The sequence below is a fragment of the Mya arenaria genome, chromosome 14 (genome assembly GCF_026914265.1).
Source record: "Mya arenaria isolate MELC-2E11 chromosome 14, ASM2691426v1".
Lineage (NCBI taxonomy): Eukaryota > Metazoa > Mollusca > Bivalvia > Myida > Myidae > Mya > Mya arenaria.
This window is the reverse complement of record NC_069135.1, coordinates 56855246-56882761: the sequence shown is the minus strand read 5'-3', so window position 1 is coordinate 56882761 and position 27516 is coordinate 56855246. Positions and strand designations below refer to the sequence as shown.

The following is a 27516-nucleotide window of genomic DNA, read 5'->3' as shown; positions in this document are numbered from 1 at the left end:
ACATAAATATATCTCGGACGAGATTCTCGGAAAACCTCGCAATTTGCGATATCAAAGCATAAACAAAGTTCGCGCTAAAATTATGTGAAATTTTACTCAAATTCGCCTGTCTATGCCTTGCATTTACTAATTTTGCATATGTCATCTTCATCATAATTTGTTTCTCCATCATATTAAGCTAATCGTTTAAAAATGCCTGGATATTTGAAGTATATCGAGTTGGAAAACTTCAAATCCTATTTGGGAAAGCAGAAGATTGGGCCTTTCAAAAAGTTTTCTGCTATTATTGGACCAAATGGATCAGGTACAACAATTATCAATAATATCAGTTGTCTTTTGAATAATACGTTTATTAAAAACTTTCTCTAGTGACATTTACGGACTTCCACCGACGATCATAGTCGTTTGAATCTTGACCTGCTTTGTAAGAAAATTAGTGACATTTAACCCAAAATATTTTTTTACTCGAATAATCAAACAGGGCCACTGCTACCTACGATTGCCTAAAACAACTGTGATTGATTGTTTATTTACAAAGTTAGAAAATCTTGAATGGCCTCTAAACCAATTAGTTCACAGATGCATAACTGTTGTCTGTTTCATTTGAAGCTTAGTTCACAGAATTTAACCTGTTTTTTTTAGTTATTAACTTTTTATTTTGTGCACAATGCTTTTGAAATTACATGGTCAAATATATATCAATAAAATATTTATATCCCTTTATACTTTATTTCGAGCATAATCCCCAAGTGATCGTAATAGGCAGAAATACTGCATTGTTAAAATGGCTTTCTGTGCCTAAATAACTAGATCATTTCGGGCTCTGCGAGGGATTGATAAAAAAAGCAACTTGTTAAATTTGTTTGGTTGATGTAAATTTATTCAATTTCCCGGAACAGGACTAATCTCATGCAGTATTTGAAAAGACTTGATTGATGTGTTCAAATTAGTCTGTTAAATTGGCAATTTCAACAAAAAAAACGTCACATTTATTAAAGAAGCTTTTCTGTTGATAAAAATAAAATGAATAACAAAATCATGTCATAGATAGTTTCTGTTATAAGTGTTAAAATTTTTGCATAAAGAAACAATATCCTAGTTTTCATAATTGCAATGATTAAACACCTTTTAAATTTACATAAAATTACATTAAATAGCAGCAATAAGTAAAACATTAATTGAATTAAAAATAATTAAATTGACTTGTTTGATAATGGAATGGAATCAAGCTCTCAATTGCTTGGAAAACGGCCAATTTTAATTACGCTTTAAGTCATAACTTGTCAATTTTAACGAACATAAATACGAAAAACTGTGACCAGATATTTTGTCAGCAGTCATTAATATCGCTGGTTTCCAGACAAGAAAAAAAGTTATCAAAACAACCTTCTGTGAGAATGCAGCTTAAAGCCGTGATCAGAAACAAACCTATTCATCAGGGCCTTAAAATCATTTGTTTTAATTCCAGGAAAGTCCAACTTGATGGATGCCATTAGCTTTGTGCTTGGAGAGAAAACCTCAAATTTACGAGTCAGAAAACTAAGTGTAAGTATTGGTATTAGTTATTATTTTTTCTTCTACAGCAGTGCACTTTTTTTAGTATTCACGCGGAACTACCACTTTCCTCGGTGACTCGGAGGCGTTTTTAATTTATCACGGATTTCCGCCGAGTACACAACCTTTTTCCTCGCTAAATTTCGCCGAGTTGCACCGAGTTAATCGTTTTCTATGGAGGGTTTTATTGCCGGTAGCACCGGTGATCGTATCGATTTATTGACCTAATCGCGGAACTCCGCGTTTTGTGCATAGCTACTACAGTACATTGCTTCTGTTAAAACAGTATTAAATAATTAGATAATTATTTTTCAAAGTACAGTAAGTTTCTTTTTAAAAACAATTATTGTAAATTTTCATCAGCATCGTCAAACAACTGTTGTTTTTCACATTATGTAATTAAAAGATATACCATAGCGTGCGTTTGTGTTTGTTATTGTCATCTTTCTCATACTATATTAAGGTGTTGAGAACTTAATTAGATTGGCGTAATGAAGGTGTTGAGAACGTGTAAGTGTAAATATTTTTCGGTCAGTTTTTCTTAATTTATTAACACTTACTAATTATCCGTAGTTATCAATGGTTCTAAACTTATTTATCACGCATATAAGTGTAAATCCTTCATCAAGTTAATTAAAATCCCATTAAACACCATTTTATACATGCATTGAAATGAATAACACATTCTATCGGCTTCAGATCAAACAGTCACACTGTGTGACATCACATAACTCAGTTTTACCCACGAGGATCTCATGGAGAGCATGTATATTGTTATGCAGGATTAATGTGTCTGAGTGGTGTTTTCGAATGTAACTTAAGTATTGCATTTCCAACTTTAATTCATCACATTAATTAGTTACCTATATCATTGAATGTGTTGACTTTTATTGATGATTCAATAAGTATAACTGTACATAATTGCTTCTTACAGTCTATAAGTGTGGTACAAGTTTTAAAGTTTATTGGCAGATTGTTTTACAAAAATGTCATGTCTTTGTTTTCTTAATCCCTTGATTGCCCTTGTTGTTTATTAATCCTCCAATAAATATTTCACATTTCCTCTTTCTACATGCAATACATCGTTTAGGATGGGTATTTACTAATTAACTTGTCAACAGTGGTGTATACGGTTAGGTAGATAGATAGATAGATAATCTTCGTCTGTGAAACTTTGTAAGTGTGAACGTTACGATTGATGTCCTTTGGATGTCCGAAAATTAGGTACGCGAAATAAATTATTTTTATAAATAATTACGGGTGTAGCAAAAAAATCAAATAAATTAAACAAAATTAGATACAGTGGGAAATTCTTATTGGTTTTCCTCCGAGTTTCGCGGTGTTTTTACCTCCGAGTAACGCGGCGATTGTAATTATACGGTCCACTGATTAGCCTCGGTGGGTGAACGAGTAAAAACGCCGAGGAAAGAGGATTATGATGAATTGGATATCGTGTCCGCGATGACCAAAATCCGCCGAGGAAAACGGAAAGTGGTAGTTCCGTGTGGAGTGTACTGTATGTGTTGTAACTAAAACCTATACAATAATAGTTTGTTACTAATACCATGGCTGTTATCTTGACTTTAGTTTCATTATAATGTAGCACCATGTGTAATATTAATATTATATATCTCTCATTTAAGGATCTAATACATGGAGCCCCTGTTGGAAAGCCTGCCTCAAACAAGGCATCAGTGACGGCTGTCTACGCTGATCAAGTCACAGAGAAAGAAACCGTGTTCACGCGAGTCATTCATGGCTCCTCGTCAGACCATAAAATCAATGGGCAGGTTTGTGGAATTACTGTTCACTTTGTTATTCATGGGTCTTTGTCAGACAGTAAAATCAACTGACAGGGTTGTGGACAGGTATACACTGGACTTTCAGGCCTTTTTCTGATATTCTGACCTATTCCCAATGCCAAATTATTTTTTTTTCACAATTTCAAGATACTGTAAAAATCCAAAATGAGATGAAATCACTGTCTCAAAAAGCCGGACTTCTTGACTAACACTGTTCCACCTATTGCAGCTGCTGAGTATTAGGGCAGAAACAATTCATTCTGAACATACATTGTATGTTCATTTACAATCATAAATCCATTCATCAGTACTTTGGGGTGACATTTTTGGTTAAAATGTAACGCTAATATCACAGTGAAATTTTATGTAGCCCACAACAAAGATTTTCTTGATATTTTATTCACCCTTTATAAACTTTTATTTCATGACCCAAAAATCTAAACTTTTGCAGGATTTTTATCCAAAAATTAACATAGGCGGGGAAAAAATACCAAAGCGGTAAATTTTAGGACACAATATTTCCAAATTTGTCTAGATTTTTTCCCCAAAAATGTACAGAAAAGGCCCTGACTTTACCAATACTCAAGTATGGATGTATAATTTTGAATCAGTATTAAACTGGTAGATCTCAGATTTGTTATTGTTAGAACAGTGATGTAGTCAAGTGATCAAAAGAGACCTTAGCCTCAAAAAGTAGGAAGTAGCTCAAAAAGCATGTAAGTCTGAATCATGCCGGGCTTATTTTAGCGCAATGTATTCTGGCTTGTTAGTCATAACCCTAAAATAATGTGAACATACAGAACGTGAAAACTTGAATTTTTATACAACTTTTTTATGCAGCTTTTTTATGCAAGCTGAGCCCTTAAAAGCCTTTCATAATATTTTCTCTTTCAGTCCGTGTCTGCCCAGCATTACGCTGAAGAGCTTGAGAAGATCGGGGTTCTTGTCAAGTCGAAGAACTTCCTTGTCTTTCAAGGAACGGTCGAGAGTTTAGCCATGAAAAACGCTAAGGAAAGGACAGCCATGTTTGAAGAAATTAGCAGGTATTGTTTGCGGGGAATGTTGTCTGAAAACGTAATGGAACTTTCAACCTCAAACTTTACTAATACATGCAGTTTGTGGGAATAACAGCAGCAAAGTGTGTAAAACCTTCGTATGTTTTACGCAGGTTACCTTTTACCGGTGTAGTTATTTTTGAAATTTAAATAATCTGATTGGTTTATACCAAATAATAGATATATATTGACAAATGAATAATAACATTGATTAACTTTTGACTAATCCGAGGAATTACGCTGTTTAATACACATTGCTGCAGAAGTTCACGAGTCCATTTGTAACGGAAAATGACAAACAGCAAATTTTATAAAATAATAATAATTTATGAACAGTTTATCTTTATGCTAGTTTGCATATAGCAAAAGCAATTTGATCCGGTCAATAGTTATTATTGTACATATAATCAGGGATGTGATTTGTTTGCGGATTCGCGGAATTCCGCGGATCTTATGGCCCCATTTTTTCTTCTACAGCAGTGCACTTTTGAGCCTAAGAGCACCCCATATACCCATGGCCAAAATTGTTTCAGCCCTCCAGCTGCCAGGTCAATCACATCCCTGATATTGAATAATTAATAAAAATTTGGCCAACTTACTGTTACACAAACTGAAGACTAATGCAGTTAAACACATTTGGCTGAATTACTCCTACTGGAAAGTTTGTAAGTCTGGCCGACTCTTTGATTGGATATCCCTACAGTGGAAAAATTGTTTGCTAGGTTTTAAACTTTTGAGCTGCTTCTGCATTCATGAAATGTCTTTGTGGTTGAAAGATATTAAGTTATTCCAGGTTGAAAATTCAGTTTTTTTCACATAAATTCTTCAAAAAGGCTTTGTGGATATGGTAACTATTCCATTCAGGAATGGTAAGAAAACTCAAAACATTATATAGTAGTTGGTATTCCGGGTTGAAAAATCAGCATTTTCACTTTAATATAAATTCTTTAAAGTTGCTTTCGCACAGATTGACCAATTTGACAAATATTTATTTTTTGTCTTAGAATGGGTCATTTTTTGCGTTAATGTCTGAGAACCAGTGCTATAAGACAGCTGACAAAAAATCGGATCGCAGTTTTTCATATAAAATTTACGTTCGAAAATTGATTTTTTAAGCTGAAAAAATGTAAATATTAAAAACTGCAATCTAATGTTTTTTCTCCAATCTTATATCACTGGTTTCCAAATATTTATGCTTAAGTTTGGTTCATTCGAAGACAAAAAATAAAAAAAAATGTCAAAACAGTCAATCTGTGAGAATGCAGTTTTAAAAGGCTTTGCGGATATAAACCCAGATCCATTCAGGAATTGTAAGGAAAACTGTTTGCAAGTCAAAACAATATATAATACTTGATTTGTCTTAAGGTCTGGAGAGTTAAAAGAGCAGTACGACAAAGCGAAGGCAGAGATGTTAAAGGCTGAGGAAGACACACAGTTCAACTATCACAAAAAGAAAGGCATCGCTGCGGAGAAAAAAGAAGCTAAACTTGAGAAAGATGAAGCTGAACGATACCAGAAACTGAAACTTGAACTGGTAATCTTTTGTTATGAGTTACAAGGCTGAAATAAAAATGATTTGATTCGGGGAACATACTTTCCAAAAACAGGTACCATAGGGTAGGTTGTAGAGTGAGGAATCAGTTCCTGTTTAATTCAACTCAAGTAACCGATTGTCGCTAGTACAGTTGGTGTTTCATTATACCTTCCTTGTAGTTTTTTATTCTTGTACAAGGACTAGTAATCCTTAACAATGATTGTGTTATTTGTCTGTTTAAGGTTGCTTTTACCCAATATTGTTTATGATAACACAGGGGTGTAGAAATTTATTTAAGTAGCAGGAAAGATCCCAAAAGTAGGCGGGGGTAGGTAGCCTGTCCTCCCCCAGTTAGGGTCAAGGGGCCAATGCCCCTTGTGGGATGAATTTAAGCCTTTTTTAACCAAAATTTCTTGTGTTCTGATGCATGTTTATTTTGTAGAAATATTTTTGTATTTTTCTATTAAAAAAGATTACTAGGTATGTCTACCTAGCAGAATTCGTTCCGTATGCGTGATTGGCTAGTCGATGTTACCACGTGATATAACCAATTTAGGTATATAGCTTAAATATATTCCAACTGGTTAGGGTAAGCCTTCGTGGCACAGTGGATACAACACTTGACTGCAATTTTGGCGACACTGGTTTGAAACCGGTCTCCGACTCAATTTTTTTGTTACATTTTGGTATTTTTTTACAATTAAACATTTTATAAAATATTTGTCCCGAGATTCATTACAGAAAAAAAATAATTGGTGCCAATCTGGTGTACAGTCCCTTTTGAAGACTGTGGTTTTGAACTACATTTTAAAACATACACTTAAATAAAGACATTTTAATTTTTTTAACCAACAGGCTTAAATAGGCAGGATTCGGGCCTATTTCATAGATAGGGCTGGGTAACCCTAGCTTAAAGGTTTTATGTAGGCCCAAGGTACTGCAGCCTTCCAAAACCCTAGCTTAAAGGTTTTATATAGGCCCAAGGTACTGCAGCCTTCCATTACTGGATCATATCTGTGCTTACAGGAAGAGAAACATTTAGAGCTGTCACTGGTGCGCCTCTTCTACAACGAGAGAGACATCGATGAAGTTACGGAGGAAATTAACCACAAGAACCATGCTCTTCAAAAGGAGATCAAGAAGAAAGACAAGATCGAGGATGAGATCCGGGAAAAGAAGAAAGACCAGGGCAAACTGCATAGAGAATTGACGAAAGTGGAATCCAGCATTAAAGAAAGTGTAAGTTAACAATATTTCTTGTATAATAGCTTGTTTGTTTTTCCATATTTTCATGAAAAAAATGCTTTTTCAAGCTGCACTCTCACAGATTGACCATTTTTACAACTATTTTTTTTTGTCTTGGAAAGAGCAAATTTTTGCGTAAATATCTGTAAACCAATGATATAAGATTGCTGGCAAAAGATCAGATCGCAGATTTTAATATTTCCATTCGAAAGTTAATGTTTTATGGCATAAACCGTTACTGTTTAGGAAAAAGGCATAAAACATCAATTTTTGAGCTTAAATATAAAAATCTGCGATCTAATTTTTGTCAGCAGTCTTATATAACTGGTTTCAATGGATTTTCGCAAAAAAATGGCTCGTTCCAAGACAAAAAATTAAAAAGGTTTCAAAACTTTCAATCTGTGAGAGTGCAGCTTTAAGTCATATGGTAAAACTGCAATCGTTCATGGCTATGTGAAAATGTGTGAAATTATATGACTCAAGGTTATCACAATGTTTTGTGCATCGACCAGCATTGGTGCTTGAGTCCTCCACTTATTTAGGTTTTGATCCTTTGTTGTATGTTTTATATAGATATTGAACCAATTGTGGTCAGGACTAAGTCTCTACCTAGACCAATCACCAATTATTGCAATTATTATATGCTTTTTTTCATCCACGCACTGTATAAAGCTTGAAATTATGATAAGTGACTCAAAATTGAATCTTTTCTAACAGGTAAGGGACTTTTTAATGATTTTTTTGTTTCCTTTTTTTTTTTTTTAGAAAAATACAACAGTTGGCGGCTTTTATTAGGAATGGTCGAGTTACCCAAAACAAACATTCATTTGTCAGGCCATGTACCACTAGTCCTCTCTCATGCCATCTTTTTCATTTCCTTACAGGAGGTGGAGCTGAATAAAAAGCGTCCCCTTTACATCAAGGCAAAGGAGAAGACAGCCCATATGATTAAGAAGCTGGAAAGTGCCAAGTAAGTGAAAACACGGGGGGTATAAATCTTTATATTTATTGTTGCTTTATAAATCTGGGAGTATGACTTAGAAACGTATTCTTTTATTAAATGCCTTCTAGTGGTTTAATGAGATTTACCGGTGAAATAAGAATGATAGTAATACTTTTCTGATTTTTTAGGGAGCTATGTCAGAAAAAAAAACCTGTTTTTAAAGATGCACTTTTACTCTGCGATCTGATTTTTTGTCGGCAGTCTAATGTCACCGGTTTTGATGCATTTTATTTTTCCCATTAGTTTGCTCGTTTCTAGACAAAAAATAAAAAAAGTTCAATCTGTGAGATAGCCGCTTTAAGGCCTTGAAATTTTCATTACAGGAAATCGCTGAAGCAGGCCAAAAAGACACACGATAACCATGAACAAGAGGTTTGTGAAACAAGAATATTGTTAAATAAGTTTTCTTGTCTTAACATCAGCTGATTGTTCACAAATCTGTTAAAAAATTAACTTGATTAACATCATCATTGTTAACTTTAAAATAGTTAAATATTTGATAATGTGCATTTAATTAAATAAAACAAGTAAAGCTAAAACAGTTGTAACAATATTTCATATTGTGATTATATGTTTCATAATACCTTAAGGCTATTCCAGTAAAACATATAACCCATGGGGGGGAAGGCAATTATTTAATTAGTATATAGGTGGGTGTCTTTTTTCGCTAATTTGGACCCCACAAGGGTAAATTTGCTTCTGTAGGGGGGTGGCATAATTAAAAAGTGCCTTCCCCCCGGGGGTTATATGTTTAAATGGAATAGCCCTTATGCAATCAACTTACTAATGGATACAGTATTGTCTGCAAATTAGAAGTACACAGCTTCAATCCCTGATGCTGAATTAACCTTTTTTCCATTTTTTGTTTGTTTTTGTGATAGGTTTTTATTTTTAAGAAATTTTATTTCATGTTACTACAAATTGCATTGATGTTGTTTTGTTGTTTTTTTAAATCAGAAATATGTGATATTTTATTTCAGGCCCAAAAAAAAAAAAAAATTGTTTAGGGTAGGTAGGGTTTTTTTTTTTTTTTCAAAATCTGTCTTAAGTTCAGAGTGTTTTCTTGCACATGGAGTTCTTCCCTACATTACTGTCATTGCCTGACTTTGTTTTATCATATAAACAATAATTCTGATTAAAATCTGCATTTATCCGCCCTTCGTAACTCTCTATTCGCTTAGGAATAATTTTTTTGCTCAGAAACGGAAAAAAATAGTTAGGGTCGGCGCATTTTTATAGGTAGGGTCGGGTTACCCGAAACAGACATATTTTTTTTTTAGATCTCATACAAGGCTGGTATTCTTTAAACATCTTAAGTCATTTTCTTACATAAGTCATTGTCTTAAGTATCTCACTTCATATGATATAATAAATTCATAAAATCTGGAATACTTAATTAACATTGATTTGATTCAAAATACTTTCATGTTAAAAACACTCATACTTTTCTTTAAATTTGACTTAAGTTCAGAAATGACTCAACATGTTTTATGATTACCAGTGCAGCTCAGGCCTAAAAAAAAATTGTTTGGTTAGGGTTACATTCTTTTAAAAAATAGGTAGGGAAGGTAGGCTTTTTTTATTTTATTTTTTTATTAGGCTTTATATAAGAATGTAATTTTCATCATTGGATAATGATAATGATAAAGTTATCTTCTGTATATGCATTTAAGGTTTTCAACTACAAATTGAAAAGCAATTTAAAATTTTTAGTTTTTCATTATTATTTTTCAAACTGACTATAAAAATGGTAGGGTCGGCACCTATTCCATAGGTAGGGTCGGCTAACCGGAACCAAATGTATTTTTTTTAAGCCTCTTTAACCTTTTATTTAAGGGTGAGAGTGGTCTAGTGGTATATTGGTGTCTGCCTCTCACCCAAGAGGTTGTGGGTTCAATCCCCACCAGGGGTACTTTCTCATGGATTCTCAAAAAGGTCACAGTACTGGTTTCTGCCCAGGAAACGGACTCGAGGGTGATATTCTAAGCTATCAGCTTTACTCATAATTGAGCTAAGATAAATTAGTATAAACCAACCTTTAACAATTGCTAAAGTGAGTGGGGTTTTTTTTTCCCAGATCAATGAGTTGGAACGTGAGGCGGAGGAAGTGGAATCAAAACGTCGGGAGTTTGAGGAGCAAATTGAGGAGGAATCGCAATCCCAGGGTCGTGACCTTGAACTTGAGGAATCACAGGTAATGGTTTTACGGAACTTTCCATAATAACTTTGATTGGGTTTAAATTTATTTTCATATTTGATCAAACATGTTGACTATCTCTACAAAAGGTCGCAAAGAATTGTTTTTATGATAATATACACAATTGATAAACTCTTTATTGAATAACTTATTATTCAGTGCCGAGAATATCAAGATCTTAATTGGCGATGGACGTAATAATACTCAAAAAATTAAATCTGTTTCGTGTAACTATTTTTTTTAGGTTCAAGAGTATCAGCGTCTCAAAGAAGAGGCCGGGAAGAAGTCAGCTCGTCTCCTGCAAGAGATGGACTCGATTCAGCGGGAGCAGAAGTCGGACCAGGACAAGTACGATAACGAGAGTCGCAAGAAAAATGAACTGCTCCAGAAGATCAAACAGAAAGAGCATGAGATGGAAGAAAATAAGAAACGTGTGGATAAACTCAACGATTATATCAGGTAAACTTGATTATTGGGTCGCCTACGAAACATAGAAGACACTTTGGATTTGACTCGTCTTGTTTGAATGTCTGCTTCTTTAATTCGATTCCAATGGAGAACATTTGATTGACTTGTTTTTAAGTCTTTGTAATAACTTTAGGATTGGATAGTACATGACCACCATTGATTGTGAGGTCATTAGCAGGAATGTGATTTGTTCACGGAATTTCATTGATCTTATGAGTGGCTCTAGTGACCAAAATAAAAATATAAAATAAACAAGTTAAAAAGGCAAAGATCGGGATACGGTGTATCGTAGAATGTTTATTATTTTAATTTTTCATTATTTTACAAACAAAATTGTTCAATACTTTTTTGTATAAACAATAATTAAACATGCATTTAAAGAAGCATAGCTGTGCACTGTCTAAATGGTTTTAGTCAGTGATATTATAAGGTGTGGAAATCTCGCACTGCCTTTAAGCAGTTGAACATACCAATAGTACAAACTGTTGCGATGATAGTCTTGTTTTTTTGCACTTGGCCATGTTCTTTATACTTTCCTGTAGGTGTTTACATTTTGAGAACAAACACGTACAATATGAGGTTTTTGCTTACGTTATCGTTTAAGAAACACCTTCAGAAAGAATATTTTGCCTTGTATTAGTATTGCCTGTTTTAAAATAACATAAAATAATCGCCAATTTCACGAGAAAAAAAAATTATCACTGTCAACAAACATGGTGGCTAGTCTCAATCATTCAGCCGCTCTGATCAGAGTCAATGACCGGGATCAGATGCAAGCGTCTAGATGATCGAGACTACATGGTGGCAGAAGATTTTAACATTTTTTCAACGCGTCCTATAGCCCAAAACATAGATTAAGGGTTTTTTTACTCGAGGTTTTCATGGATTTTTATTGCCTGTATCTTATAACCACTTTCATCTTATAATAAGTCATTTACGGTACACATGAATAAAAGAAATTTGTGAAATGATTTTCCAGGCAGAGTACACAAGCCATAGAAGAGCAGAAAGTCGCTGAGGAACAGCTTGGGGAAGAGGTCACCACAGCCAACCAGCGTATTGATGAAATAGAGACGGATCTAGCCTCAATAATTGAGCAGCTAGGGGAGGCTAAGGTATTATTTACTAATGAATAGTATCCAATGCCTTTTTAAGCCTTCTTTTCTGCAGCCTATACCCGGTTACTTCCTCCAGGGCCAGACCCTGCTTTTTCTCCCCAAATAGCCTCTGAAATTCAACATTTTCATATTATTTTTCTTAAATTTTACAAATTGTTTGAAAAGAATTCTCTAAGATTTTTTCCCAAAATCTTAATAAACAAGCTTTTTTTCTCCCCAAAAGGTCTAGGGTGTCTACCCCATAACTGATAAAAAGGTCCTATTATCAGGGACAAGTTCAGGGCTTCCCTTATTAGAGGTTTGGAAGTAAATTACTTTGTAGAAATGGGTGAAAACTTCAAAAAATTGATTTCTTTGAAGTACAAAAACGTCTATGATTTTGAAGAAACTTGAAAAGTTGTAAGTTAAAATATTAAAACCTGGTGTCATTATTACTATTATGGTCACAATTTCAAATCTTAACAATTCAACTAGAACAGAAATGTTGATTATTCTTATTCTCTCAAAATTCTTCAAACCCAGCTTCTTAACTGGTGTTTTAAATATACAACTGTTAAGTCACAATTTTAGGTATCTTCTCAATGCTAAGGGCCCTGGTTATTGAAACATTGATCAATGATCGATTAAGAATAATAAAAAAAAATAAGAACACTTGTACAAAAACTTCACATGGCAAGTTTGTTTCATTTATTTTTTTATTACAAATTACTTATGATTGGTATTTCTTATTTATCTGTTTTGTTATTTTCGTTTATTAGCATGGATTTATTTTTAATTAATAACAAATTTAAAAGGCTCATGACATAAATCTGTGTTTTAGGTGGACAAGCATGAGTCAGCTCGCGCCATGAAGAAAGCAGAGCTGTTGGAAAACCTTAAGAGACTGTTTCCCGGTGTGGTACGTAGAGATTTTAGCTTGTTGATTGTCGCGGTTTGTTGTTGTTATTTTTCAAAGAAAAAGGTTTTCAAGGTTGGCACAAATCTTAAAAAGTCCTTGAGTTTGACGCCCACTTCTTGAAAAGTACTTAAAAAATAAAGTCAAAATTTTGCTTAATTGGCCTTGAATTCTTCTTGTTTGAAAACAAAATACTTGAAAAAATATCAAACGGATAGATATAATAAATAACAATCAAAATGACAGCGCTATCTTGAAAAGTCCTCTGGGTCTGATGATCAATTTTGTATGGTTTCTGTTTTTGCGGCAGCATGCTATGCAGGAACTATTTTTTATGTCATAAGTGACATCGCAAAAGCTACAGAACACTCATTGTTTTAGCTTGTCAGTTTTATGTTGGAAAAAAGTCAGGTATTTTCAAAGCTATCATATATATATTTGGTGACTGTGGCGTGCAAAACAACTTACTTCTGCATTTAATCCTATATTTTATGTGATAAATTTATATACATGTAAGTGATTCTATCATTTTCAGCATGGTCGATTAATCGACCTTTGTGAACCAAGCCACAAAAAGTACCAGATCGCTATCACAAAATGTTTGGGCAAATACATGGACGGGATTATCTGTGACACGCAGAAGACCGCCAAGGAGTGCATTCAGTACATGAAGGAACAGAGGATCGAGCCCGAGACCTTTCTGCCATTGGATTATCTTGATGTCAAGCCAGTGAATGAGAAACTAAGGTGAGAAAAGGATTTCGTAATCAGTCTTCGTCATAACTGGGTTGCCCGAAGCCCGGGACTGTTTCGGGCAAGTAAAAATTCCCAGGTGTTTGCCCCAACAGGCAAGTGCATTTTTTCGAAATTTAGATCCCTCTGTTTTTATAACTTCTTCAACAACAGTTCACAAATCCTGATTGACCTTTATTATTATATTGAAATATTGGCTTTCGTATATTTACGCATGAATTGGTTATTTTGGGCAAGTAAAACTGTGTTTGGGCAAGTGGTTTTCTTTAATTACTTGCCCGAAAGGACAAGTGCTGAAAAAAAATTAAGGCACAGACTGCGTAATAGACACACACCAGATTACTGTTTATGATTTCCGTCTTTTAACAAAAAAGAATCTCATTTTCCATACTTTTGTAAAAAAAAATTGAGATGTTTGTATTTTTTGAGATCATGATGCAATCATTGAAATTAGACTTTTGGATGAACAAACCTGAATTCGTTGACTAAAGCTTGGCATCAAGCCCTGCTATATAAAATTCAGAATTTGAGCAAGCCTGGAAGACATTTTACCAGTGTAGGGTTTGCTCAAATGTGTTAATTTCGACCACTGGAGATGTGTGTCAAAGATATTGCTAATGAAAAAACAACAACCAGAACAGGCAGCATTGGAAGCTTAAGGCTCTTTTCTTGGCTCCCTTTTTCTATTGTTTTTGTTTATTGTAAATTTGGTAATATTTTACCCCACCCACTCAAATTTTATCACACTTGTCTGGTGAAACAGACTGTTTTTGGGACATCTTCCAGATGTTCCTTGAAATCTTACAGAACATGTCTATATATGAAATTAAAAGAACATGAATGCCTACAAAGTATTAATTGCCCCCTTCATGTACATAAGATAATGAAACTCATTGCGCAAATTCTGCGTTATTTACAGCAGGGCTTGTTCAAAAACGGAATGCCAAGCAGTAGTATATCAATTCGGGCTTGTTCATCCAAAAGACTAATTTCAATGACTGCAATATGCAGCTAGGACACCTTCTTGTTGCCTCCTGATATTCATATCATATTTCAACATTTAGGGTTTCGATTCATACCAGATTTTATCATGTTATTTGCAATGTGATAAAACAAAAACAAAAGTTCTGTACCGATAACTTAAAAGTACATTTTTTTCCCAGAGAGATTCGTGACCCCAAGAATGTGAAGCTGGTGGTGGATGTGATCCGCTATGATCCGCCATCCATTAAGAAAGCTCTCATATTTGCCTGCGGTAATGCCCTCGTCTGCGAAACGGTTGAGGATGCAAGGAAAGTGGCCTTTGGTCTGCAGGAAAGGCATAAGGTTTGTCCAGCAAGGATTTACTTGTAGATGATAAGTACTTGTAACTCGCTTTTCTTTTAAAGCATCCAAGACGTGTGAATAGTAGGGGGGGGGGGGGATGGTATTGTGATGTTAACAGGCCTGTTATAAAATTGTGAGATCAGTGTATATAAACACAATTGTTTGTGTTTTTCTTTAATAACGATATACATCTCATGATAGTAAACACAACTCTGATATGTACAAAAGCATGCAACAATGATAATAATAACATAAGACAGTAGGCGGAGCCTAAATTCATTAGCAGCTCTGAGTAATCTTAGTAACAGTTTATATGAATGGAATACCAAACAGAGCCATTGTAAAATGTTATATTAACGTATAAAAACTTGCCCATGTTTTGAGTATTTAAGAACTCCATAGGATTAATTTTTGTGGTTCTTTTTCAAAGATCTGTTATAGTTATATAATATGGTAAGACTTATATTGCTAACATGCTCTAAAATAAAACACATTCTCTTCTTGCAGTCTGTTGCTCTGGACGGGACACTTTTTCAGAAGTCTGGTGTCATATCTGGTGGTGCCAGGTTTGTATTTCCACTGTGATATTACCAGTCTCTTTTTAAAAGGCCGCACCAAATTCATGTTTTTGGAATCTTACCAGTCACTTTTTACTTAAGGCCACACCGAACTTATTTATCTGCTATGTCACCAGTCACTTTTTACTGAAGGTCACACCAAATTCATGTTTCTGCTATGTCACCAGTCAACAAGTTTTATTATTCTTTAAACAGTGATCTGAAGGCGAAAGCGCGACGTTGGGACGAGAAGATGCTGGGACAACTAAAACAGCGGAAAGAGCGACTCACTAATGAACTGAAGGAAATGTCCAAGAGAAAGAGGAAGGAGTCAGAGCTGAACACGATCCGATCACAGATAAAGGGCTTGGAGACAAGGCTGAAGTACTCCATTACTGATAGAGATACTACGGTAAGTTGTTTAACATGATCCAATCACAGATCAAGGGCTTGGAGGCGAGGCTGAAGTACTCATTCACTTGTAAGAGGTACTACGGTAAGTTATCATGTGGTTTCCACATTAGTCCCCTGTCACACTTTTGATGTTTGATATACATGTGCATTTATTGATTTTAAATAAGAGTGTAACTTTAAAAAAAATTGCTGTCAAAGTGGCGTTTACAGTTCGACATCATTTATGTGTTAACTCTGATCTAGTAAACATTTCTCTTTCAATTTGGGATGAAATTTCCAGCTTATTGTTAAAATTGGATTTTGTAGAAAAAAAATCCTTTTGCTACAATTAAGTCATAACAATATTTGATTAAGACTTTTGGATGAACAAGCCCGAATTCTTATACTATTGCTTGGCATCAACTTTTTTAACAAGCCCTGCTATATAAAATTCAGAATTTGAGCAAGCCCAAAAGACATTTTACCAGTGCATGGCTTGTGGGCTTGTGCTAATTTCGACCATTGATATAGCTTGAGACAGTCATGTCTTTGTAATGATTTACGAATGATTTCTTTGTGTTTTACAGCAAAGCAAGCATCTCACCCACAATGAAAAGGATCTGAAGAACTACAGGGAACAGATACACACATTTGAGGTATTCATTGGAGATTTATATTAAAAATTACTGAAATACAATAGATAAAGAGAAAAGAATTTGATAAAATTTGTTTCTGTAGGATTTTAACAACTCTTCCATACATATATTGAAGTTAACTTACAAAGAGAAAAACAGAAGAGAAAAAAATGATTTTTTGATTTGAGTTTTTGTTTCTGTAAGAATACACCAATTTTTTCCATACATAAATGGTTCGGGTTGTGTGTTCTTTTTCAGAATATTTGGGGAAAAAAGTACATGTTTTACCATTCGGAATGGTTCTGAAATTTGGAAGTCCAGAAAAAGAAATACTTTATTTTGCCCATCTTTGGTAGGGCTTTAACTTAATTGAAATAATTGTTCAATTATTCTTTTTTTGTTTTTTCAAAGCCACGAATGCATCAACTGGAAAAACAGATGAACGAACGTGAGGAAACGATCCGTGTTCTAAAAGACAGAACGAACCGAGTTGAAGACGAAATCTTTGAGGACTTCTGTGCCCAGATTGGTGTGGAAAATATCAGGTAATTGTAGTTGTTTGAAAAATGGGACAGAAAAAAATCAGATTTTTTTTCAAATCCATTTGAAAACCATTACTCATCAACCAATTCCCACATAATCATTGTGTTTGAGCCCCTTGACATAAATACATTTTCTGAAATTCTGTGTCTGTTTCAGGCAATACGAGGAGAGAGAATTGCTTGTACAACAGGAGAGGGCAAAGAAGAGACTGGAGTTTGAGAACCAGAAGTTCAGACTTCAAAATCAGATTGAGTTTGAGCGATCCCGAGATACCCTGGGTATGTTTAAGTTTGATAAAGATGGCAAGAATTTCTCATAATTCCTTCCTGGGATACTCTGGGTACATATGTATATGCTAAGTATGATAAAAAGGTAAACACTTTCTGATAATTCCTTACCAGGATACCTCGTGTACAAATGAATGTTTTAAGTTTGATGTGGATGCCAAGATTTTTTTAAAGTTCTTTTGTTTGATTCACTGGGTACATATGTATAAGTTAAGTTTGATAAAGATTCTATAATGATTCCTTCCTGAGACACACTGGATACATATGTATATGTTTTGTTTACCTTGACAATGTTAGTGTCAAGCAAAACCTGTGACCTTGGCCTTAAAACAAACATTTAAGATATTCACATGAAACTTGGTACACATTTTGTTTGGAACAAAATGCATATGTTGAGCAAGACCAATATCTCTGGAGTCTATCATAGTTGAGTTATACCCCTTTATTACCAAAAACCACAGCAGTAATAGATGAGCATTGGGATCCTCTTGGGCATTCTTGTTTTCACATGTATTCTTGTGGATTTCCAGCCAACGTGATGAAGTGGGAAAAAGCTGTGCAGGATGATGAAAAGGAATTGGACAAAGTTCGAAACGATGAAGCTAGAAATATGGAGGTAACTAGAAAACATTAAATATTCTCGGGATATTAAAATTACTCACAAATGTTCAATATATTTAGACAATGTGCACATGATTCAGCCAGCTCTACTCAACTTGAACTTCTTGAAGGATTTGAAATAACTTGTCATCAATGTTTACCATAGTCAGACAATGTGCAGAGGGGGGAGACATCTGTTTTTATTACAAAAATTTCAGTCAAGTTAATAGGTTAATTTTAAGATATATTAAGCAATAAAGAAATTGCATCCAGGTCACGTAAAGCTTGTATATCATTGAAGCCAGAAATTCTCCCTAATCTTCATTAAACTTGGCCAAATATAATTAATTGGTTACATTATGGTAAAGTTCAATTATGGATCATGGTGAGGTCAAAATGTAGGTAACTAGGTCAAGGTAAGTCAATGACCAATTTACGAACTTGTTAATACTCTTATGGCCATGTTTACTGCCCAATCTTCATGAAACTTCATGATGATCCCTTTAAACTAGATCAACTGTAATTATTAGAAATGTCCGATAAAAAGTAGGTCATTAGGAGAGAAAAAACAATGTTCAAGTCTGTTTAAAATAACAACATCTTACTCTGTTGTATATTAAAACTGGTTTTTATGGTATTCTTGTGTAAAAAAGCTAGACAAGTATATAAAACCGGTAGTGCCAATATTTTCTCATAAACACGTAAGTAAGAAGCGTGGACAAACACAATTAAGTGATACCATTACAAAACTAAATAGTTATGATACCGTTACGGCGTATGTGTAAAATTGATAACAAAATTAAATAAAAATGATATTTGTAAAATTGAGTAGAGAGCATCTTAAAAGAAAATGAAAACTAGCTATGATTACCTGTGAAGAGGATTCAGCTAGCGAAAATCGAAATGTCTTTTTTTCCTCCAAAGGCTTATTTTCACTGATGATGTCACATAATAAGATACTTATATGGTGAACTTTCAGATGATAGATCGAGAGATGCAGAAAGCAGACAAGTGCAAGCAGCAGAGAATCACAATCAAGTCCGAGGTGGATGATTTTGAGGGCCAAATCAACGAAATAAAGAAACGCTTAAACGCCCAGAGCAAGGAAATAGCGGCAGCCCAGAAGCAAGTGTCACAGATGGAAACGAGATTGGAACAGAAACGAGCAGACAGACATAGTCTCTTGAAAACATGCAAGGTATTGTTATCATTTTATCTTTTTACTTTTAGAATAATAAAAGGTAGGTGTTTTTATGAATGAACATGGTATTTTAATATATAAATATTGCATGGCTTCCAGTGTGACAGTACATATTGTCAACATGAGGAAAATACTGTTACCCGAGCCGAAGCTGAGGGTAACAGTATTTACCCGAATGTTGACAATATGTTCTGTCACACTGGAAGCCATGAAATTTTTATTTTATTATACCGAACACAGTTACATTTATATACATATATAAGATTTTTACCATTACACAACTTTCAAATTTAATCAATATATTCTGTAATTATTGTTTGTTTACATTGTTACCTGTCATTTTGTTGCAAATGACCTTTTGAAATAATGCAAACACCGGTTGTAACCAGATTAACAACACATTTTAATAAGCGCTTACCACCTCAGCCTTGGGAAACCAAAACATGCCTATTTTTAGACCTTTTTGTACTTTTGGAATCTTTATAGACTCAACTTATGTATTTCCATCGGCCTCCGTATGAGAGGCAAAAGGTAAAGAATTCAGTTTCCACTGCCTCTGATGTCCTGACAAAATAGTATTTTTAAAAAAAAAATTCATATCGTAGTTGGTAACTTGAACGGTTTTGTTATGCAATTTTATTCATTAAAAATTCTAAAACGCACGCGCATCTTTTTTGCGCATGTGATATTACTTTGCCAGTTAACATTACTGGGCAATATAATATTATTAAAAAATATTGACCGCTCGGATATAGGGAATTTAACATAGAGAATATAAGTGAGGCATAATAATAATTAATAATCACTAACATCAAATCAATACTGCAGATTAACTTAACAAAAGTCAAAAAATGACCTGTATGGACCAACATAGTCAAGTTTTGAATTGCTTTTAGTATGTTTAATCTTTCAAGTAGGAATGTGTTTGCCAATTGTCATGACCACAGGTCACTGATAATGATGGAACATATATACCAATTTTCATGACCATAGGACAAATAGTAAAATTTATGGAACATGTTTGCCAATTTTCATGACCACAGGTCACCTGGTAATGATGGAACTGTTTCCAAGTTACATGTTACATGTTTTTGATGCATAAATGTTTACTATTTTACATCAAAGATGGACAATATTCGTCTGCCTATGCGGAAGGGTAAAATGGACGACATTACCCAGAACGAAGCCTCGAGCGTCATTGATGGAACACAGATGGATGGCACGGACCCGGGACTAGACAGCCTGAACAGTCAGGGCGCCAAGAAAATCTATGAGAAAGAGGCTCTGATTATTATTGACTACACTAAACTGGATGATGATCTCAAAGACGTATGTATCCGAAAAATATGTTAGAAAGAAGGGATTACTTTACTTATTATTTTGTTCGCCAAAATTTTGATGCCACTTTCTGTAGATTTTACTTAAATATTTTTGATAATGCATCTTGAATAAATCTTATTTTTAAAGGGATCCCTTTAAAAATAAAGACTTGATTCAGTATATTTTATCAAAAATATATTACATATGTTGTATTTTCGTTTCACCTCTGTCTGGGGTCAATTTTTTGGTAACTTTAAAGCTGCACTCTCACAATGTGATAGTTCTGACATTTTTTAGTTTGTCTCAGAATCTGCTGATTTTTGTATCAATGCCTTCAATTCAGTCATTTAAGTTAACTTAAAACTAAACAAATCTTAATTGTTTGGAAATCTGCCGAAAATTCCATTTTTCTTTGATTTTCATAAAACATCATTTTGTGAACATAAATATGAAAAATGGCGATCTAGCCTTTGGTCAGCAGTCTTTGCCACTAGTTTTCAGACATTAACGCAAAAATTGGCTCATGCGAAAACAAAAAAATAAAAAGTTGTCATAACGGTCAATCTGTGAGTGTACATGAAGCTTTAACTGGAAAAATTATGGGTGCTTGTGACCGGTGTCACATCCGATTCAATGAATACTACTAGTACTAAAGTTTAAGTAAATTTACATAATTCAGATAATTTTCAGATAATTACTTGTATCAACGAGTCACTTTAAGAACTTAAAAAGATGCACTTACTCCAGATAAGATTTACCACAATTAATACAATTGTTTTAATATACCACAAAGGATTAATAAATGTCGAAAACAATGGTTCTTATGAAGGATAATGAGTTAAATTTCATTGAAAGAAGTGTACAGAAAACACAGTATTTCTACCTTAGGAGATGATAGTAGATTACAGTTAATCTTTTAGCACTCACCAATCATTTAATATTTTTGCTTTTACTGCTATTTAATACATGTTTACAATCTTGTTATTAGTAAATAATATGTTCCCCAAATGCATTATTTAGGAAGTAGTTAAAGGTTTATCTCTCAAAATTTATGTTTGTTATACATGTGTAACTATTGATTTTGAATAAAGGTGTCACTTAAAGCTAACAAATATTTATTTCTTCTCTACAGAATGATGAGCCAGGAGAAATCAAGAAGACAATAGAAAACCTATCTAAGGGTGTATCAGACATGGTCTCCATGTTACAAAGAATCAACGCACCCAACATGAAAGCTATGGAAAAGTAAGTACGCTTGGTTTTGAAATTGAGTAGATGAATTTTGAGTGATGTCCCTTGGTTGACGAACTAAAAATGCGGTATTCAGTGATCGAAAATTGACACAAGCCTGCAAGCCCTGCTCTGGCAAAATGGATGAATAAATGTTGAATAAACAATGGTTCTTATGAAGGATACCAATTTTAATTTGAAAGAAACATTGTATTTCTGCATTATGATACGGTAGATCACAGTTAATCTTTTAGCACTCAACAATCATTTAATATTTTTGTGTTTTCATCTATTAAATACATGATTTCAATCTTGTTATCAGTCAATATTTTCCATTTAAATGCATTATTTAGGAAGTTCATTAAGGTTTATCACTCATTTATGTTTGTTATACATGTGTATGTATTGGTTTTGAATAAGAGAGTCACTTTAAGTAGTTACAAGTATGTTTTTATAATCACATAAACCTGTAGAATTATTTAATTGCTGGAAGCATTCAATTCTATAAAGGCAGAAGGGTACAAACACTGGTCTCCATGAGGACAGAAGGGTGCTTCCAAAAAAGGACAGGGTTCTGCACACTTTAAAAAACCTTATAGCTAAATCCCTTTGACATTATATGCAAATATTTATAAACATATAATTTACATGATACTTTTTAAGATTGTATGAAATTTCATTACAGATTAGATGGTGTCAAAGAAAGATTAATGGAGACATCGGAGGAATTCGAAAATGCCAGAAAACGAGCAAAGAAGGCCAAACAGGCGTTTGAGAAAGTTCGGAAAGAACGTTATGACAGATTCATGCACTGTTTTGAGCATGTCTCGAATAAGATTGATGAAATATACAAGGTACGTCATTCATTGTGACATGAATTAAATGTAAAAATAAAGTTTATTTACTGGGCCCTTCAACTTCCCTTTCCACTTTTTTTGGAATAAATTGGCATGATGACTATAGATGCGTAAATCAAGCCTGACTGTCATCTCATAGCTTGGTTTTTCAAAAAATCCAGTTTAATTTACAATATAAAGGCAAATAATACCATTCTTGTGAATTATGACTTGGAAATTCAGATAAAAAAAAGTCAAACAAAAAGAAAACGGCTGGCTATTCTGATTAACTTGGTGTTGGTGGCGGCGGTGTCAGCATTTTGTAAATGCTAAAACCTTGGTCATAACTCAAAAGTTGTTTTGAAATATTTAAAAAAAACTTGTTACACATGTTGCCAGAGACATATCTTTGGCATTAACAGTTATAGTCTTATACACCTTTCTGTCTGATCAAAAACACAATAAAAGCAGACGAACACCAGCAAGGCTTCTTAAAGTTTGAAATCTCGATCGGTCTGGGTTTGTCCGATTTTTATACTATTTACTGTCACAGAAATCAATCTGGAGGTGACGATTTTCAGTTTTAAGAATGCTAGTGTTCCCTCATTGCGTTGTTGTTATGTTTTTCTGTTCAACAATCAAAACAGATGTTAAATTTCAATTTCAGTCTCTTGCGAGGAATCAGTCGGCACAGGCCTTTCTGGGTCCTGAAAACCCTGAAGAGCCGTACCTCGATGGTGTGAATTACAACTGTGTGGCCCCTGGTAAGCGGTTCCGGCCGATGGACAATCTGTCCGGAGGAGAGAAGACTGTTGCGGCCCTGGCGTTGTTGTTTGCCATTCACAGCTACCAGCAGGCTCCATTCTTTGTTCTCGATGAGATTGACGCTGCCCTGGATAATACTAACATCGGCAAGGTGGGGCTTCGTAAACTTGAACCTATGGGTTATATCATATGTTTATTGTGTGAATTCCCCTAAAGGATTTTAGGCCTGTGCCATGGTTGCATTTTCCACTACTGTCAATAGAACAGAAACAGCCATTTTAAAACTGGATGTAGTTTATGTTTTTAAAAGATGTATATTCTATTCTGAAGTCTTGTTCGAGACATTTGATCATCTGTGAAATAATTTGTATTTGTGGGCTTGAAATTTCGTGGTTGTTCAAAAAAGGATAAATCTGTGGGTTCTTTTATTCATGTATTTTCCTGTTTGAAAAAAGAAAAAGAATGCTTACTTATAAATTGTCATGCGCTGTTCTCATGCCCTGTATCATCTAGGTCAGGGAGTTTATGACACTACAATTGGGTCAAATAATGTAGAAACCCATGTCAATTATCGTTTGATGGGTAATTTAAGGGTCATTAATGAAGATGCACCCACATAAAGGATATAAAATTTTGAAGCCATTAGATATCAGTTAAGTATTCTTGCAAACTGAAAACATGTAAGGGTGTTTAATTAAATAATCGATAAAATATTTGATCAAGGAAACAAAATCAAGTGGTGATGCTCAAACACTTGGCGTTAATAATCAGCTTGTTTTAATGTTCCAGCAATGTCAAAAAAATTGAATTCAAGTACTTAGGCCTAAAAAAAAAATACATTCGGTTTGGGTTACCCGACCCTACCTACGGAATAGGCACCGACCCTACCGTTCTTATAGTCAGTTTGAAAAAAAAATGAAAAACTTAAAAAATAAAAATCTTTTTTTTTTTGGTTTTTAAATATGGAGTTTAAAACCTTAAATGGTTATACAGGAGATAACTTTAACACTATCCTCCAATGATGATAATGACATTCATATATAAAGCCTAATAAAAAAAAAATTATAAAAAAAAGCCTCCTTACCTATTTTTGAAAAGGATGTAACCCTAACCAAACAATTTTTTTTTAGGCCTTATGATTTACTTTAATTTATTATTATACTAATAATTGACTTTAGTTTATTATCATCAAGGTTAGATAATATAATGTATAATATAAGACATTTTAACAGTAAAATAAACAATGATTTAGGGTTATGAAAGTATGATGTCCGACTTGAAGGTCAAATTTTTGTTGGGATCTTGATAGTGGATATGCCAACCCATGAAATCCATGAAAATTAATGTCCCATGAATATTCATATTTCACAGTATTAGATGTAACAGTTGTCAATACAACCTGACAGTAACTTGTTTTTTTTTTCGCAGGTTGCGGCCTACATTCGCGAGGAGTCACAGATTCATTTCCAGTGTATCGTTATCTCCTTGAAAGAAGAGTTCTACAACAGAGCTGATGCGCTGATCGGTATTTACCCCGAGGTTAGTAAATTCATCTATGTTACCAGAATCCAGACCATTCTTTGTTGACCCCCCTTGATGTGAGCTTGACTCAATTGCTGCAATGGTGGGGGTTCAAGTTTATTAAAGTATGTCCATGTTTCTGTCCGGCCTTCTATTCGAATAAAGGTTGTCTGGCCTTTAACTCAGCCTCGCACACATGGTAACTTAACTTGGTACAAATGTTCACAATGAGAACCTCAAAGACCCATGTCACAGTCACCGAAATTAGACTTTTGGATGAACAAACCCAAATTCTTATACTATTGCTTGGCATCAAATTTTTAAACAAGCCCTGCTATATATAATTCAGAATTAAAGCAAGCCCAGAAGACATTTTACCAGTGCAGGGCTTGTGTTAATTCCAATCAATGATGTCAGTAGGTCAAAGGTCAAGATCACAGTAAAAGGTCTTTATATAAGGCTTAACAGGGCTGTAACTTGGCTATGCATTAGGGGATTTGGAATTTGGCGCAAATGTTCACAATGGGAAAATTGCCTGTAAACCTACTTTGATGTTGTTGTTTTTGAAATACAGTTTCATTAATAGCCTGTCTGTTTTATGGAAAAAAACTATTTCGCATTTTTAACTTGAACTTGGTGCACACATTCTTTTAGGGTTTTAGCCAGGTTTTTGAAAGGGCATTTGAAAATCTTAATCAATCTGGACTTGTGACCCTGACTCTCTTATTTTTTATAATATTTTCTTCAAATGATGTACAGAAAGTGGCGCATTCATAGGACTCAATGATATTGAAATTGAGTCTCTGCAGTTGGTCAAGCCTATAGCATTTGATCTCCCATTAGGGCTAGTGACGTTTCCATGATCAATTATAATCGAAAATTTATTGGTTTGGGCATGAAATTGGCAAAAATCAATTGTATTTGGTCATAATCGATCCTCAATTGTTTTCTCTTCTTTCCTCTCATTATTTGCGTTTGGTTAATTTCAGCCAATTTTCTCCTTTGAGTTCTTTTATGCATTTGGAAGTGTTCATTAATTTTGTTCTCATTAACAATATGGCCGAGAGCAGCAACAACACTAAATAACTTCAAACATACACATAACGTAAGCATAGTTAATGATTACGAGTTATTGTACAAGAATATAACTACAATTAAGGAATTGTCAAAAACCAATGTACTATCGATAATCGGTTACTTGAGAGGAACAGATTATTGATAGTCACTGGCACTGATTCCCACCATTAATAAGGGCATAATTAGTTTTTAATTTTATGGCTTCGCAGGGTAACAATGACATCCTTTAATGATTATGGCTCTTCATAGCAGAAATGTGACAACAGTTCACATGTGAAAGAATTGGCAAAGTTGACTCATCTTTGATGTAATAAAACAGCAAAGTCAATTAACACAGAGCAAAGTTATTGCCCTCCAGGATGTTCCATGGCTATTTTGGGATGTGTGAATGACAAACAATGTTTGTCAATTACGGTTTCTACTTTTTTAATTGATTTAACCGTTCTGGACCAATTTTCTAGCCATTTGCATTTACTGAGATTGGTCCGGCATGATCAAAATCTGTCCTGACAGGCAAATTGGCGATTTTTAGAAGCCCTGGTAATGGGTTTATTTTATCTCCCATTTGTTATTATTTTATCTCCCATTTGTTACAATGTGCCTTGCATATTGTTCTCATTGTTAAACTTGATCTGATTTCAGCAAGGAGACTGCGTGATCAGTAACGTTCTGACTCTGGACCTGACACAGTACGAAGATCCACACCAACATGAGGAAGACGAGCGACTCAACCTCCTCAATGTCAGATAGACGCTTGACTCAACCATCATCTCAGTGTAATATAGAAGCTTGACTCGACCATCTCAATGTCAGATAGAAGCTTGACTCAACCTCCTCAGTGTCAGATAGAAGCTTGAATCAACCATCTCAGTGTCAGATAAAAGCTTAACTTAACCATCTCAGTGTCAGATAGAAGCTTGAATCAACCATCTCAGTGTCAGATAGAAGCTTGAATCAACCATCTCAGTGTCAGATAGAAGCTTAACTTAACCATCTCAGTGTCAGATAGAAGCTTAACTTAACCATCTCAGTGTCAGATAGAAGCTTGACTCAATCTTCTTAATGTCAGATAGAAGCTTGACCCAACCATCTCAGTGTCAGATAGAAGCTTCACTCAACCATCTCAGTGTCAGATAGAAGCTTGACACAACCATCTCAGTGTCAGATAGAAGCTTGACTCAACCATCTCAGTGTCAGACAGAAGGTTGACTCAATCATCCCAGTGTCAGATAGAAGCTTGACTCAACCATCTCAGTGTCAGATAGAAGCTTGAGATTGTTAAGATTTAATAGATTTTTAGCTTAACGACCTAAATTTCAGATTTACTCAATCTTTTTCATGTGCAATAATTCATGGCTTTTCATAAATTAAATGATATTCAAGATGGTGAGTTCATTAATTCATGAGGAAAATGGCATAAAACTATTTAGACTAGTGCTGTTAATTCTGCCTTAAGCAAACATTTCTGTCAATGAGAACAGTTGGACTTTTCATGCACATTTGAGTCTTACAATGCATTGAAGTTTCATTGTTGTAATTTAAATCATGTAAAGTATTGTAAATGTAAATATTTGTGAATATTCCAATAAATGTTAATGACA

General features: G+C 34.3%; 1 protein-coding gene across 1 annotated transcript; it reads left to right on the top strand.

The window, feature by feature from the left end:
- The first annotated feature begins 34 nt into the window (after window positions 1-34).
- On the top strand, window positions 35-27516 carry LOC128216547 (structural maintenance of chromosomes protein 1A-like). The gene is made up of 27 exons (XM_052923144.1): window positions 35-304; window positions 1469-1545; window positions 3198-3344; window positions 4251-4399; window positions 5777-5945; window positions 6972-7184; window positions 8075-8160; window positions 8517-8565; window positions 10271-10387; window positions 10635-10849; window positions 11838-11973; window positions 12797-12874; window positions 13407-13618; window positions 14788-14950; window positions 15458-15516; window positions 15724-15919; window positions 16488-16556; window positions 16947-17080; window positions 17235-17356; window positions 17896-17981; window positions 18945-19163; window positions 20292-20495; window positions 21619-21731; window positions 22402-22570; window positions 23220-23468; window positions 24746-24856; window positions 26558-27516. The coding sequence occupies exons 1-27, from the start codon at window positions 193-195 to the stop codon at window positions 26663-26665; spliced, it is 3762 nt and encodes a 1253-aa protein (XP_052779104.1). The 5' UTR covers window positions 35-192; the 3' UTR covers window positions 26666-27516.